Source organism: Phycodurus eques, chromosome 1 (assembly GCF_024500275.1).
Source record: "Phycodurus eques isolate BA_2022a chromosome 1, UOR_Pequ_1.1, whole genome shotgun sequence".
In the NCBI taxonomy this organism is placed as follows: domain Eukaryota; kingdom Metazoa; phylum Chordata; class Actinopteri; order Syngnathiformes; family Syngnathidae; genus Phycodurus; species Phycodurus eques.
This window is the reverse complement of record NC_084525.1, coordinates 19,866,678-19,884,206: the sequence shown is the minus strand read 5'-3', so window position 1 is coordinate 19,884,206 and position 17,529 is coordinate 19,866,678. Positions and strand designations below refer to the sequence as shown.

General features: G+C 42.0%; 1 protein-coding gene across 6 annotated transcripts in view; it reads right to left on the bottom strand.

Moving 5' to 3' along the window:
- The window catches only part of kazna (kazrin, periplakin interacting protein a), a 146,631-nt gene that overhangs the window by 26,520 nt on the left and 102,582 nt on the right, over window positions 1–17,529 (bottom strand). For 5 of the 6 annotated variants that reach the window (XM_061681997.1, XM_061682004.1, XM_061682038.1 and 2 more), the window contains one exon: window positions 7,537–7,728. In XM_061681997.1, the coding sequence (XP_061537981.1) occupies window positions 7,537–7,728 (192 nt within the window). Of the gene's footprint in view, window positions 1–7,536; window positions 7,729–9,668; window positions 9,847–17,529 lie in introns of those variants that run through there. The other variant, XM_061682030.1, reaches the window with a different exon arrangement.

The following is a 17,529-nucleotide window of genomic DNA, read 5'->3' as shown; positions in this document are numbered from 1 at the left end:
TCCAGTGCATACCTTAATATGACACAAGCCTAAAAACATAATTATCAGAATCAGAATCAGAATCATCTTTATTTGCCAAGTATGTTCAAAACACACAAGGAATTTGTCTCCGGTAGTTGGAGCCGCTCTAGTACAACAGACAGTCAATTTACAGAACACTTTGGGGACATCAAGACATTGACAAAAAACAATTGTGCAAAAAGATGCAGAGTCCTCTAGCACTTAGAGCAGTTCGAATGACTAATATTGCAATAGTCCGGTGCAATGACCATTGTGCAAAGGGCGCTGAGACTTCAAGGAGTGTATGTGGTTTAAAGTGACGAGTAGTGCGATCATCTGGGACAATGTTGGTTGTGCAAATGTTACAGATACTCCTCAATCAGTGTGCAAATGGAGCAGATGCTACTCTGGCATGAGTGGCCAGTATATGCAAATAGTGCAGCATGGCGAGACAACTACAGTGAGTGCACGAGTAATAGATAATTGGCCCCACAGAAATGTGACAACGAACTCAAGTCAAAAAATTGCCAGCTTGTTGTAATGGAATTATAGGTTAGGTGTTTAAGAAGTTGATCGCAAGAGGGAAGAAGCTGTTGGAATGTCTACTAGTTCTAGTTTGCGTTGATCGGTAGCGCCTACCTGAGGGAAGGAGCCGGAAGAGCTGGTGACCGGGGTGCAGACGGTCCGAGAGGATTTTGCACGCCCTTGTCTTAGTTCTGGCAACGTGCAAGTCCTCAATGGTGGGTAGGGGGGGTACCGACAATCCTTTCAGCAGTTTTGATTGTCTGTTGCAGTCGGAGTTTGTCCTTTTTTGTAGCAGCAACAAACCAGACTGTGATGGAAGAACACAGGACTGATTCGATGACCGCTCTGTAGAACTGTCTCAGCAGCTCCGGTGGCAGGCCGTGCTTTCTCAAAAGCCGCAGGAAGTACATCCTCTGTTGGGCCTTTTTGAGGACGGAGTTGATGTTGGTCGCCCACTTCAGGTCCTGAGAGATTGTAATTCCCAGGAACTTGAAGGTCTCGACGGTTGACACAAGGCAGCTGGACAACGTGAGGGGCAGCTGTGGCGAAGGATGCCTCCTGAAGTCCACGATCATCTCTACCGTCTTGAGCGTGTTCAGCTCCAGGTTGTGTCGGCCGCACCACAGCTCCAGCCGCTCCGCTTCCTGTCGATATGCAGACTCGTCACCGTCCTTGATGAGGCCGATGACAGTGGTGTCATCTGCAAACTTCAGGAGCTTGACAGTCGGGTTCGCTGAGGTGCAGTCGTTCGTGTAGAGAGAGAAGAGCAGCGGAGAGAGGACACAACTTTGGGGCGCCCCAGTGCTGATGCTGCGTGTGGATGAGGTGGCCTCCCCCAGCCTGACCTGCTGTGTCCTGCCCGTCAGAAAGCTGTAAATCCACTGGCAGATGGCAGGTGAGACGCTGAGCTGGAGAAGCTTGGTTGAAAGGAGTTCAGGGATGATGGTGTTGAACGCTGAGCTGAAGTCCACGAACAGGATCCTCGCGTAGGTCCCTGCACTGTCGAGGTGTTCTAGGATGAAGTGCAGTCCCATGTTGACTGCATCATCCGCAGACCTGTTCGCTTGGTAGGCAAACTGCAGGGGGTCCAGCAGGGGACCTGTGACACTCTTGAGGTGGTACAGCACGAGACGTTCAAAGGACTTCATGACCACAGATGTCAAAGCGACAGGCCTGTAGTCATTCAGACCAGAGATTGCAGGTTTCTTGGGGACTGGAATGATGGTGGAGCGTTTGAAACAGGATGGAACTTCGCACATTTCCAAAGATCTGTTAAAGATCTGAGTGAAGACTGGAGCGAGCTGGTCCGCGCAGACTTTGAGGCAGGATGGGGACACATGGTCCGGTCCTGTCGCTTTGTTAATCTTCTGTTGTTTGAAGATGCGTCTCACATCCTGTTCATGGATGGTTAACGCAGAAGTCAGAGGTGTGGTTGTGGTCGCGGGTGCGGCCGGGTGGGTGTGTGGAGTGAAACTGTCCTTTTCAAATCTGCAATAGAAGGTATTCAAGTCGTTGGCTAGTGTGCTATTGTTCTCAGCTTGGGGGGGATCGTCGCTTGTAATTAGTCAGCGATTGGAATGCACGCCAGACTGATTTTGAGTCGTTCGCGCTAAACTGTTTTTCCAACTTTGCTGCATAGATCCTCTTTGCAATGTTAATTTCTTTAGTAAGCTGGTTTCTAGCTCGATTATACAGGGCCCTGTCCCCGCTCTGATATGCATCTTCCTTAGCTTGGCGAAGCTGCTTAAGTTTAGAAGTGAACCACGGCTTGTTGTTGTTGAATGTCCGAAATGATTTTGTTGGTACACAAACCTCTTCACAGAAACTGATATAGGATGTGACAGTGTCCGTATATTCATACGGGCTGCCAGCTGAATTTTCAAAGACACTCCAGTCTGTGGAGTCTAAACAGCTTTGAAGTTCCATCTTTGCTTCATTGGTCCACTTTTTGACTGTTTTCACTGTAGGCTTCGCACATTTAAGTTCTTGCTTGTACGTCGGTATTAAGTGAATTAAGCAGTGATCAGACGAGCCCAGGGCTGCACGAGGTATAGCACGGTATGCGTTTTTTACCGTAGTGTAGCAGTGGTCTAAAGTATTATTTTCCCTGGTAGGAGAGTCGATGTGCTGCTTGTATTTAGGGAGTTCGTGGTTGAGTTTATGAGAAACTCATACTTATGAGATAAACTCACTTATGAGAAAAGGCAAGCAAAAACAAAAACATATGTTCGCAATGTTTCATCAAGTCTTGCCATTTTTTGTTGTTCTTTTTTTTGACATTTAAACCTTTATTATCTCGTTCTTTTCTACTTTAAATAAATTTCCTCCCCTCACTGTAACATTTGAAATAAATGAAAACATCCTGAACAGGAGTGATAAAGACTGACTTAATTTAAATTGATAGATAACATCAAAACAAACAAACAGTAAAACATAACAGCTACTGTCTTTAACGTGTCTGTAAAACACTGTTTGCACCTGAGCCTGGTATGGTAGGATTTTGGCATTTTAACAGAAATGCATTCAGTTGGTTGCGTCGTCTTAAAAACATATGATCTTAAATTGCATTTGACAGAAATAAAATAACGAACATGAACAAAATGCTGCTAAAAAAACAACAACAACTTAAGAGACATATGCAATAGTGCCAATGTCTATCACGATGTCTGGTGGTCACGCACACTCGTACAAACACTCACAGTCTCAAAAAAGCCAAGCTCTCAGATAAACCTTATTCACTTTCCTGACTGAAGCAGATTAAGTGTCAAAAGCAAGTGCACGCATACACACTCAGATGAATCTCTCACGGACAAAGGAAAAACATTCTACATTGTAGCAATAACACACACGCGCACGGGTATACACACACACACACACACACACACACACCTAAACACTCCTGCTTTTGTCACTTTCTTCATCCTCCATTCAGTCATACCGTCAACGCTCCTGTCATGCACACACAAGGCAGGCAAGGAGGGCACCTTGAACAGCGAGTAAATAAGTGACCGTAGGCATCATTAACATCAGGACAATATATAATTACAACCAACTTGATCTTTTTAAGAAAGAAAAAAATACAATAGCGAGGTCAGGGTTTGAATGGGGAACAAAGAGATCTCTACAAAGTTTCACGTATTTCTTTTCAAATGGAGAGACAATTGATGTACATCCACAAGGAGATAAGCGTTTGCTTGCCAAACGTAAGAGTAGTGTGTAAGTGGTGTGTGCATGTATGAATGTGTATGTGGGCAGGTGGGCCAAGGCCACTGCTGATGTAACAGTACAAGTCGTCCTGTAAAGTCGGTGTCTCGATGTGGATGGATTTGTATTGGATGAGTCAACAATAAACCCCAGAAGCATATACTGCAAGTTTGTAGTTTTTTTGTTTTTTTTTTCCTCTTTTTTAACCCTAGGCCCCATGTTGATGGCCACAAAAGGTAGTGGTGTCGGTTCAGAGTAAAAATGCTCCTCAACTTCTCTAAAAAGCTTTCCACTGGTCCAGTTCATAGTGTGGCGCTGTAGTCCCCCGTTTTTCAACACACTCCAGATCCTTTTTGTCACTTTCAAGCTTCTGCACATGAGAGCTTAAGAGAGAAGTAGACCAGGTCTAAGAAGGCTCAGTCTGCAAGTCGTCACCATTAAATACGAAAGGAGAGGGCCAGGAGGGGGGAGGAGGCGGTGGGGAAGACAACTGTGGCACACAAAGAACAGCGAGAGCTAAACGTGTTGACATGTAGGACTCGGCTGAGCCCGTCTACAGTATGTGCCTGAGTGATCGGCTCGTGGAGTAAAAAGACAGAACTACACAGTTCAGTTCGGGAGGGTTCCACCTACCACACGCTTCAAGTTTCACTGTGGTCTTCATTTAACGTTGATGATTTCATGTGTCAAATTAAGACAATGTATTGCATGTAGCCTGTGTGATGACGATGATTTTCAACATCATCACGACAAGCGGGCCTTTCAGATGGAGTCGGCGCCCCGTCCCAGAAGGTCCCCTGGCAGCAGTGAGCCCGGGCTGCCCATCTGATGACGATCTTCTACTGCTGGCACACCCCAGAGGCTACTACTGGGCTAACCCGCTTCACTCATACCACCCATACACGCCCACAAACCTTGCCTTCCCGCCTCCACCCCCCCAGCTCCATCCTTCGTGGCACTGTTGCTGCTCCACTGGGAGAAGATGCCCAGGCCGGGTGCGGCGGGGTCTTGGCAAGTGTTGCCATTCAATAGAATACATTGGCACAAAATGTAATCAGTTTCTTCCTTAGCCGATGCCTCAAACCACCACGTTTAATCAAAATGGTAGAAGGGGTAGTATGAGTAGTAATATAAGACGCAAGTAATTCAAATGTTATTGGAAACTAGTCACTTGAGAAGGTAATCATCTCCTTTACTGATTTTCATTCCCTAAAAAAAGAACTTTGTTCCCTTTCTCCGTGTTCGCATTTTGACAGGTTCCTCAGGCTAAGTAGCCTGTGAAAGAAGACAAAAAAGAGACACAGAGAGAAAGAGGAAACCCGGTGGACCTGCCTCAGAGGACTCAAAGATCTTACTGAGATGAGCCAAAAAGACTGTGGCTGTCTCATATCCTGCACCTGTGACTGTTGGGCGACAGCCATCCACCTGATGTCTGACTAGACAAGACAACCACTGTGACTCGGTACAAGGGACCATTGACGGTTAATATATCTACAATCTTTGCATGTTTAATGAATACCGGGGATGAAGGGGATCTTGTTGTGCCAATAAAATGAGATGGGAAACCATTAGTGGACACCAATATTAACACCCTCGCATAGGGCCATATTCTCCCATGTGCGTTAAGTCAGAAAAGGCGCACAGATGCGCTTATTCTCTCGCCCAACTCGTACCGTAATTTACGCAACCTTAAACCAGATACACGCCCTGGTGGAGCAACCCTAAAATGTGTCCGTTTCCGGTCAAATATGCCCCTGCGCACATGATGCGCACATGCTCCCGTGGACTTAAGCGCCTTTTCGTACTTATTTGGGATAATTTGGCCCATACTCCTTGGCTTTGTGTTAACCTGTCCCGTACAGCAGAAATAGGAAGTGTTTCTGCAGTACAATTGAATAATTAATAATAATCATCATAATACATTTTTCAAAGGCACCTTTCAAGCCACTCAAGGTCAAGTTAAAAGAAATCAAGCAATACTCTAAACATAACAGAACATAAAAACATTACACCATTACACCATTTAAAATGGCAAATGATATGTGAAATGTTCAAGTGGATAGGCAGTCCGGATTAGGTGTTTCTTGTGTTTGGATCTGAAGAAGGTTAATGAGTCTGCGTTTCAGAGGTTAGGTGGTAGTGCGTTCCAAAGATGGGGGGCACAGTGCGGTGGATGGAGTACAAAGACCTGAGAGCGCAGGAGGGCACGGCAATGTGAAGGAGGTAAGATATGGTGGGGCTGAGTATACAGTAACTATCACCTGTGGTGGCATGACATGAGCGGTGCAAGGAGATACAAAAAGGGAGCAATATGTTCAGAACAAGAAGAGGGTTAATACAGCATGGCTGCATTACTCCTACACACAAATCTGTTCCCAAACTGGTCTATACCTCTCACAGTCAGAACCTTTAACGTTTAATGGAAGCATGCATTACTGCAATGTGTTAAAAGCATTTGTGTACTGGCTGCTTTCACGGTACTTTGCCTGAGGAAATGTTGTCAACCACTCCATGGGGCCTTACTGTCCAATTCCACTATCGCTGTTCATACAGTAGCTTTAACAGTAAACAATAATCAAATACACAATGTTTAGTATTCGTGCGGCCTGCACATTTTTTTATTTGTATTTTTTTATTTTGCCGAGGCGTGCCCTGGGTGTTTTATGTTGCTTATTTTTTCTTCCTTTCTTCAAATCACTTATGGGCAGAAGTGGGTAGTAACGTGCAACATTTAATGTTACTGAAGCAGCATTTTGTGTGAGGTCATGTGACTTTCTTGTGTCATTTGATTGGGGAAGTAAACTTAAATGTCTGTAGCGCTTAAATTGGATTGGCGGAAACATTGTCCAATGTAGAAGTCGAAGTCGTAGTCTTCCCCACGAAATAGTTGATAAATAAGCAACAACTAATAAATAAAAGTAGCGAGCGACATTTACATCATTGTAACGGAGTAAAAGTACCGTTACTTCTTCACAGCAGAAGCGGCGGAAGTTTATTTTCTGGTCTCGTCAATTTATGTGATTTATGCAAAGCCGATCCCGAGTGCACAGGCGGAACCTCAGGCCGGTGCGCACGGATATCAGTCCGCCGGGGAGTCATATTCAGAAATTACACCTGTGTGTGGATGGTGGATGTGTGGAATGGATCTTGCTGCCAGCTTTCAAGAAGTACGAAACAGCCTATGACGACAGCGACACCCCACCGGCAAAAACTCATCGGATCTTTTATTTGGAAGTTGACCCTCTCAGCACGTTGCCGGAGAGGCGGCGTGTCACGGTAAGACAATTGTTGCAGCTGCTGCCTTGACTTCACCTTTTCGGTTGGCCTCACCGTAGTAAAAAAACAACAACACCGGTAGTACACAGAGAGGGAAATCACAACTGTTGGGATTCTTTGCAACTGTTCTTTGCAGTTTGTCACCGTGGACGACTGAACAATGGTCGAGGGGAACAACAGAGACAGTTCATGCTTGACAATTCATTTAATTGATGATGGGGATTTTAATTAAAAACATTTGTTTTCAAATTAAAAGTCAGTGCTTGCAACTTAATGTAATTGCGTTTTATGAATAAACTGCATTTGCTTCCATTAAGTTGCAATTTGTGACTGTACTCTGGAACAGCATATTTATTCAGTTAGCCCTTGGTAATGTTGAATTTCTTGAGACCCCTGCTTTAAAGGAATGAAAATAAGCATGACTGCTTATATTTAATTACTGTAACAATGAGATTACAGTAGATCCTAGGGTGACTTTGTTGAGTTTTAAAGGGCACATGCAGCTATTTGTTGCCCTGCTGACGTTCTGACCTTGCAAAGCCTCCTTGGCTCGGTCCAGCTCCTGCTCCTTATGAGCCAGCTGCACGCGGAGCTCCGTGGCAGAAAGCACGTCGGCCGAGCATCCTCCTTGGCTCTCCTCCAGGTCCTTACTCAACATTTCCTTCATCTGGCGCAGCAGGTGCACCTCTTCCTGCAGTTGGGCCACCTCCTCACGAAGCAGAACTACAACAACACACACAGGAAGGTGGAGCGTCAAAAGAAGCAGCAGGAATTTTTGTGATGATGATGATGTGTGTGACTGAAATGTGTTTCTAATATTTTAAACCTCTACTGTATTTTGCTACAGTAGATAACGTAACAAAAGAAATACAGCTGTGCAGAGAGCTGTCTTTATTTTATTTTAATTCTTTAACTTCCTTTGGCTTCGGCCTCACAGTCGCACTATTTGTTGAATGACCAATAAATGTGAGATAACAGGACTAATGCCTCGTCGTACATCATTGGAAGATGTTACAATAGCCTACTACAGTAGGCTTGCTAGCACATTCTACATGACCTCATAGATAAACGCTAGAGTATACCCATTGCAACAGAACATTTTGTAACAATATACTGTTCTCCCAAAGTACATACATACAAACAGTACTGTAAACAGTATTTTGCCAGGAGAATGAAAAAAACGAAAAAAAAAAGACTTATTTTTGCCACATCATAGAAATGATGTGGTTTCTGATGATAAAGGGGATTTACGTTCTAAAAAACAAATCCGCATATGGGTGAATTTGCGATTGCGGAAACGTGAATGTGCGTGAGTTTACTGTATACAACCCAAACACAGTTTCATTTTTAATTCAGAAAACTAGGGATCTTTTGAGGCGTTTTATTTTTATTAACATACCATTACTGGTATGGTATAAATACACTGCAGCGGATATTAACATTATTGTGATGAGATCACTCTAGATAAGACAGGCTAAAGTTTCGGTGGGTGGGAAATATTGAAGACAGCCACCGATTTTTCCTCATGGCCTCTATGTTGGCAAAGACGCATGCACCGTTGCTGCGCATTACAAATGACATTCTGAGTGGGACCCTGGTGATGTGTGCATTGCCCCTGCAAGCCTTTGCAGCACCCACCCTGCTGCAGCTGCTTTGTGGCTCACAACTGTACAAAAATGAGCATGAAAAGTATTTTGTAACATAGCTTTTTGTATGGCTAGTAAAGTCAAAGCAATCCAGGAGAGGTGTGCTTCTGTATACAGATCACAAATTGCCCTCACAGGAGTCAGTTGTATTGTAACACAAAATAGATGAGATAACATTTTAAAGCTACCAACGCCTGTAACTTCAGCTGAAAAAAGTCTGACTATTAAATATAACAACAGAGAATAACATATTATTTTTCCTGACGCTAACGATAAAAGAAATTGACCAATTCATGAGAGCAATCAAAATATTCATCGCTGGTAAAATTGCCATCATTTACTAAAGAGTATACCGAGCACAATATCTTGGAACTTTTAAAGCGACAATGGGCCCCATTTTCCCGATGTAAGTCAGTATTTTACACACCAGGCTCGTGCGTTCTCAAGTTACGCCGATTCTGCCATAATGACTTCTGAAACACCCCTCGTGCGTGCTGGCTAGTTTGCATTGAAGTCTGCAGGTGTGTAGAATTCCCGGAATGTGGATTTTTCCTGTGACGTGAAAGCCTTTGAAATCCACTCGAAGACTATGTCACACGTTAAATGAGAAATTAACTTTCTTAGAGGAAACAGAAGGTAAAGGTCGCCTGTGAGACGCGTGCACTGCTCGTCTAACAGGCTAAGGGGCATGTGTTTTTGTGTTCTCTAATTTCTATATTACACATTATACAATATATGTAATTGAATCATAATACTGTGCTTTTGAGTGAGCGCGTTTGGAAGGCCATCAATAGCAATCGGAGTGAGCCAGCTGTTGACCAGCGTTGCCCAGCAACCATATTAGTGCCACACACGGGGTCTCAAGATGACTACAGTTGTTGTAGGCGGCGCTTTCAGACAAACTCCCAAGCTGCCACGCAGCATGTTCGAAACAAAAATAATGCTCGCCGCACGTGCATGAAAATTCATGAATTAACATGGCGTGATATGTTGCCGTTACGTCGTCAATCGGCGTACCGTGGTCCGGACACATTACGGCCGTGGAGTTGTCGGCAACGCGCCAGGTCTCCGTCAGCGTGCCGAGTCAGCCGCCGGGCTGCCAGCAGCAACCATCGGAGGTTCAGAGCATGCGAGCGAATCAAAATGTGCAATATGATGTTTCACCTTCCCTGGGGCGCTGGACTTACTGGAGCCTCTGGAGCGCGCAAGAGGAAGCCCGCTTAAGTCCTGGGCAGAATATGTATGAGAGGGGAACGCCCACATTTTAGCGTTACTCCACCCAAAGTTAAAACACGGCCAGAAGACGCGCAAGTGATAGACTTAAGCGAACAGCAAAAAGGGCGCAGAGGCAAAAGCGCAGAGCTGCGCGCCTTTTCAGACCTAAGCCCAAAGCGCCCAAATGAATACTAATGCCATTTGATTTTTGTGTATGCATGGACCAGCAAACAAATATGTGCACTCACCTGTCATCCATCTCTACCTCCATTCCATCTGACTGTCCTAAGCAGGCTGAGCTCCATTGTGATTATGGCTCACTGAAACAGTAAATTGAACTTCCATTGTCAGCCATTCATGTAAATGACTGCTTGAATCTGCAAGCATCGGACCTGTACTTGGTATCAGTGAATTGTGAATGCGATTGCTGTCATTTCCTACTTGTATGGTTTCGGTAAAATAGATTGAACTCACCCCTTAAATAATACAGTAAGTAGCCTTTGTGTAAATACTTTGCGGGAGCACAAACCAGTCAAAGTGGTTCCAAAATATCAGCACATCTCTTGGGATGCACAATATATCATCCTCTCTACTGACATCAAAAATGTGAGGAGACTGTGGCACATTTTTTTAAAACATAAAAGTAACTCATTTTTAGACAGCGTGCCAGTTTCTAGACGTAAAATCTTGCAATTAACCTTGAAACTGTCTTCTTTTCTGATTTCAGCAGCCTTAGATCTTTCACATTTCCTTAAATAGTGGTTGCAGATTGTATGTTTAACTCAAGAGAGTATCAGACATCTATTAGGGGCAAGGTGTTTCTTTTGTATTTTTAGTACTTTATTATTTACTTTTGTTTTAGTTCAGTGTTTGCAAATTCACCCGTGTGTGTGTTTTTTTCCACCCTGTGGAACCTTTCCCCAAATAGCTGATTATATTTTCTGTGCTATTTCTGAAATCCCCTTTCTAAGATGCCACAAGATGGTGCCGAAGTCCTGTCTAAAAGGAAAGTAGTACATTAGTGTTAAGGAATTATGTTGAAGTTACACATCTCGAAAGATACAAGCTTTTTAATGTCGGGCAGGAGCTAAGTTTAGCCTACGTTGTGAGCAGAAGTTAGGAGAAAGTCTGCTGCATGTACATGCACAATCCAGGTGCATTTAAAATAAAAAAATTAAAAAAATCTGTAAGATATTTAATTTTAATAGTAATGTAAAATGGGTTTGAAATTATATTAACCTGTTTTGGGATCATAGTTTGTTTAATATTTAAGATGGAAACTTTAAATATAGGCAATTATTAAACAATTACTCAAATGTTTTTTTTCTATTCACGACAAGGCTTAATTAATGAACTAGATAGAACCAGAGTCCTGGAACCTACACCTGCTCATACCCAGGAAGCTCCGTAACAAAACCAACCAGTTAACCAGCATTATGTCTAAGGCCCATACGCAACCGCAACAAAGGATCTCATATTGTTTGCTTTGCTTTTAATTACACATTTTCAATGTATGCTTGGTCAACAGATAATAATCCATCCATCCATCCATTTTCTGAGCCGCTTCTCCTCGCTAGGGTCGCGGGCGTGCTGGAGCCTATCCCAGCTGTCATCGGGCAGGAGGCGGGGTACACCCAGGACTGGTTGCCAGCCAATCGCAGGGCACATACAAACAAACAACCATTCGCACTCACATTCACACCTACGGGCAATTTAGAGTCTCCAATTAATGCCTGTTTTTGGGATGTGGGAGGAAACCGGAGTGCCCGGAGAAAACCCACGCAGGCACGGGGAGAACATGCAAACTCCACACAGGCGAGGCCGAGGATTGAACCCCGCTCCTCAGAACTGTGAGGCTGACACTCTAACCAGCCGACCACCGTGCCGCCCAACAGATAATAACAATTATCCAAAATATCACTTCACAGCCGGAAAGTTTCTATGTCTTCGAGCAGTAATAAAGCATCACGTAAACAGCATGATGAATAAAGCTCAACTAACTAAGCAGAACTGAATCTCATTTTAAGAGCAACAAAGACACACACTAATGGCTACAACTACCTTTCCTATTTAAACAATTTGGGTGTTTTAATGATACTTGCATAATGATTAGCTGTGGGTCTTAACAGAGAAAGTTGCTTTAGACAACACATCAATGGAAACCCCTCGATATGTCTGAGTCAGACTCACCTTCCTCTTCTCCCATTTAAAAAAAAAAGGCGGAAAGTGGAAAGCAAAGCTAAACAGCTTGTCACAGAGGGCAGTGGCCATGAGGCATATGAAATTGGACTTGGCTGAAGTGAGATTGGAGATCAAAATCCAATAGCGAATAACACTGTGTATGCGTGTGTGAGATCTGCTGTGATGACAGGGACTACACTACATATTCTGCAGAGAAAGTGTCAACACATTAACAGCCAGGACATGATGGAGCAGCGGCACTAACATGGGGCCTCCAGAGATTACTTGAATGTAGTTTGAACTCATTATGTTTGTGTAGCATTAATTAATACAATGCACTACTGAGAACATTGTTATGTTGATGACTCCAGTTACATGGCAACATAAACACCCCAACTAAAGTGCCTCCATAGAGGGACATGTAATATCTAATGGCACACACCGATGACAATATGATTATTACGGCAAAGGCTAATGCTGTAATGCTGTACCTTATCCTCTAGCAAAAAACTACAGACTACAAAGTGCTTGGAACTGCTTGAAGAAAAACAACAACAAAAAAAACAAACAAAAAAATAAATATATATATATATATAAATATATATATATATATATATACATACAATAATATAATAGTAATAATATATTATATATTTGACTTGTCACCTATTTCTAGCACAGGATACGCAAGGAGAAAAAAATCAATAAAGTGAACCCCTGCATATTTGCATGTTTTTGGGCGAACCTATCTTAATTCACTGAAAATCTCAGCTATTCACTGTTTTTATGCTCAGGCCAAAGCAAATTTAATCGTTACTTTGGCGCCATCTGATATAATCTTGGTCTTGTTGTTAGGTTTAATTCACTGATCGTAAATCTCAAATGCAGTGAAAGTATGTTTCTGCTTCCCTCCGATACATAGCTACTAATGACCCATTTGGTCTACTTTGCTGTTACAATTTGTCTTTGTTCCCTAACATTATTGTTATTATTACTAGTAGTATTATTAACATTTATCTTTTGCATAAATGCCAAAAAGGTGACACGGAGGACGACTGGTTAGCACATCTGCCTCACAGATCTGAGGACCATGGTTCAAATCTGGCCTCGCCTGTGTGGAGTTTGCGTGTTCTCCCAAAGCCTGTGTGTTTTTTTTCCCTCCCACATCCCAAAAACATGCATGCTAGTTTAATTGAAGACTCTAAATTGTCTGTAGGTGCGAATGTGAGTACGAATGGTTGTTTGCCCTGCGATTGGCTGGCGACCAATTCAGGCTGTACGCTGCCTCCCGCCCGAAGATAGCTGGGAAAGGCTCCAGCACGCCCGCGACCCTGTTGAGGAGATGCGGTGTGGAAAATGAATGAATGAATGAATAAACACCAAAAAGTGAGTTTAATGACTAATACCATTTTCAAATGTGCTAGTGCACATTTCAGTTTGTGCTAGCATGTTAGTTAATACTAATGGTGAGCATCGTGTTAAGGTGATTTGTTTGTGTTGAATAATTACTAAGAAAAACATCATTTATGTAACATGGTGTAGAAAGATGGCGCTGAAACTTTAGGTTTTAAGTGCTTTATTGTCACATTAGAGACATATTTACAGACCTCTTGGGGGGGGGGGGGGGGGGGGCAATTATTTGTAGATTTTCACTATTTTCAGCAGGACTCAGTCCCTATTCCGCACGAAGTGCGGGGTTTCATTGTATCTGAATTTTCTTGAATACACCAGTGATGTATCAGAATGTATTCTCAACACTTATCAGCCATGATAGCTTCTATCTAGTGCCAATTTTAAACCTTCCTCAGTGGAGTATATTACATGGTGATATATCACTGTGTATATATATATATATATATATATAAACGAAAAGCCCTGCCATGATATTTTTCCTGACATTCAGCGATCTACCATTTGTGTTGAACTTGGGAGAAGTACCGGTATATTTCTCACTAAAGCCAAATGTGTCCTTCAGAAGAAACAATAAAGCAGTTGCAATGGGAATAGTTTAAACAGAAATAGTAGAGTATCTTTGTATCTTTCTAAATGCAATTGTCTTAACACTATACCTACTGCTCTCCAGCACATGCCAAGGTGGAACTTTAATATTCACCACTCTCTGGACTGAAAAGGTACAACAAAACTGGCAGAGAAAAAAGTAACCAAGTCAGCAGTTCATCATGCAAACTCCCATAATGCAATGACGAGCGGCAGTGTTGTTGGAGAGACGGTATTCCATAAATCTACAGAGAAGCAAGCCCTCAAGCTAAAGAATCACCTCTAACATGGGTCAATCCCCTTGGAATTATTGTGTCCAATGAAGTAAAGGAATTTAAGTGATTTATTCTGAATCTTGAGTATTTGATCAAACAATCAATCAATCATATGTTCAACAATAGCTGTATTTTTCCACATACATTAAAGATAAATTCCATTTGGGACACATATGTATTCATATGGTTTGTGCACAGCTCATGTTATGCCTTACAAACAAAGTAAATATAAGGTGTCCAAACATGAACGTTTGTTCAATATGAACCACAAATGAGATGATCTGGGGCACCCATGGCAACAACAAAAAATAAAGCCTACGCATTGCAAGACAGCGTTCCATCAGAAATACTCCAAATCATGAAAAACGTTGTTGCTTAAATACAGTGGCACTGCTGAGGTGGAAGACCATCTTGTTCAACCTCAAGTTAGTTCACATTTCAAATCAAGTTTCCTGCACATTTAATATAGATCATTATTTCCTGAGTCTTATTGTACAGGAACTTGTTTATTTTAACATAAATATTAAAAGTTAACACAAGTTAATCATTGGAATGAGTAAAAACAGTCTTCACTTTCATGATGATTAATGATGGTGTAATGGAAAGGCCTTGCAGATACATCTTAGACAGCTCACGTTTAACATTGGAAAGGGTCACAAAAGCAGGAAAATAAGTTAACTACTGTAAAATGTAAAAAAACAGCTAAACACACTCCCGCAACTTTGATAAGTGCCATAGCGCGTAGTGTCGGTGTCTGATGATGATAATCTTTCCATTGTTATGCTGGTCATACTGAATTATGACCTCAATAAAAACCATAAAGTATACTTGCACACTCCATTCACGTCAAAACCGCAAACCACTGATAGCAAATTCATCACTGGCCCATGACGATAGCAGGTGTGAGTGATGAAGGCAGCCTTCAGAGACGGTCTGCGGCTGCTTGGTGCGGGATTAGCGAGTCAATTCTCATGAGCCAAACAATCTCCCTGTATCGCTGGAGGGGATGACAGGGTCACGGTTGATGAAAATGAGAATGGGTGGAGGGGGGCGGGGGAAACTTGCCTTGGGGCACTTAATCATAGAAATCAAACCGCAATATTTTGTATCACTGGAGATGATGAAAAAGCAAAAAGGTATTAAGAGTGAAATGCTATTTGTAGATGAGAAAACATCGAGACCCTATGGTCACTATCACTATCCAGGTACAAAGGGAGAAAATTTGGAGCTTCACACAGTGCTAAGCACTGTTGCTGTTGGAGTTGTTCAACTTAATGGTTGCAGTTATGAAATATGTCAGGAAATAAATATGTGCTTCAACAAATAGCTGTATGAGTTCAGCTTGGACTGATGTACAATATATCAATGATATATTTTCACATACGCAAAACAGCATATACTTAATCAAGTTAGGTTTTTTAAAGAATTGATCATTTCAAAGCGGTTTACATCGACTAAGTGATTTAGAAAAATATAAACTGTACCATAAAAGATGAATAAAAAGATGTATCTATGAAATCTATAAATTATTATTTAAAATAAATCTAATTTGCTTTCACTGCTAATTCAATATTTCAAAATGTAGGTATGGAAAAACTTTTTGCAATTATGGTGGCATGTATCTATTTACCAGTAATTGGTCAAGGAAACTGGCAATTAACATTTGAGTCATCCAGTATTATACAACAGCAAGTGTCTGACTGCTACCTTAATACATTTTCAAGTTCAAAATAAATTAAATAACCTGATGTCTTATATTCTTTATAGAGCTATGATTTCAAATACACTATTCTTAGATTTATCAGATACATTGGTATCGCCGATACCAGCTAAAGATTTTCCTCAATATCGGATTAGAAAGGAAATCAGCGGCATCAAGCATCACTACTTTGTGCTTTATGCCACGTTTTCACAATTACAACACGTATTGAGTCATTTGCTGAAGTATATGAATGAAATAAGACATCTACTCATCAAAATCGTAAATAAGAATTTAGTAGGAAAGCCCATTTCAGAACTAGTGTCATTTTGTGCAATTACACGACAAAATAATAATAATTAAAAAAAAGTCTCGCCACAACACATCAGAAAATGCTGGATATTTGAAATTAATATGATGTAGTACGGATGGGGATTAACAGTTTTGTTATCAGACACACACACACACACAAAAAACACACATTCACTGTGAAGAACCTAACATGCATGTATTTGGAATGTGGGAGGAAGTAGCCGGAGAAACCCCAAGCAAGCGCGGGGAGAACATGCTAACTCCACACAAGAAGCAGCCGAGATTCTAACCCTGAACCTCAGAACTGCAATGCAGATGTGCTAACCGCTAACGTGCTGGCACAATGAGAAAATGTTTTCTCCTAATCACACTAAGATTTTACTCTAAACTTTCACAGATGGCTGCATAGCGAGAAATTGCAAGGTTACCTTTCATATTCTTCACATTTAGTTTATCAAACATGCTAAAATTAATCCGTGGGAGCTAAATATATGCTTAGCAGTTGAATATAAATATTTCAACGTTGATCAGTACGTGACTCGCTCCCCTCTCATCAGTCACTCGGTAGATCAAGAGGTCTCCATCCCACAATCTGACATTCACATGCCTTGAAGCAAGACTATTTCATGCTTCAAGTCCTTGCAGCAATGACGACTGAACATGAGAGAGTGAGGTTAAAGTGACACTCGACTTTACTGTGACCAGAGAAGTGATCAGAGGGAAAGATAGGCTCTAATCTTCACATTCCGCAACAATCTCTGTGTGTTGGCCTCGTGGCTGCAGATGTTATCATCTACAGTATGATGTCTCAAACTCACATTGCTGGAGCTAGGTAATGTGAATACAGTCTTGGAAATATATTCAGAATTTAGGGGATCTAAAGGAAAAAGTGTTTGTCAGGTGTATCCGCTTCATGCGGTGTGTAACCTCCATACAGATTGGTCACGCCTCTATTTGTCTCAGGTTGTACGAGGGACAAGGACATGGATCTAATGATTTCTTATCTGAAGAGTTTGGTTGAGCAAGTGGATTTTAGTTAATGTATAGCATGTGTGTTTGAAACAAAAAGGGTTTATCATTTTTTCGCAACATATTCAAACAATTCACAGGGGGCCTACTTACCATTAGGAGTGACACAAATGTCAGTTTACAAAGACATGAGTGATAGCATCAAAGTGGTCAAAATGGTGAACTACAT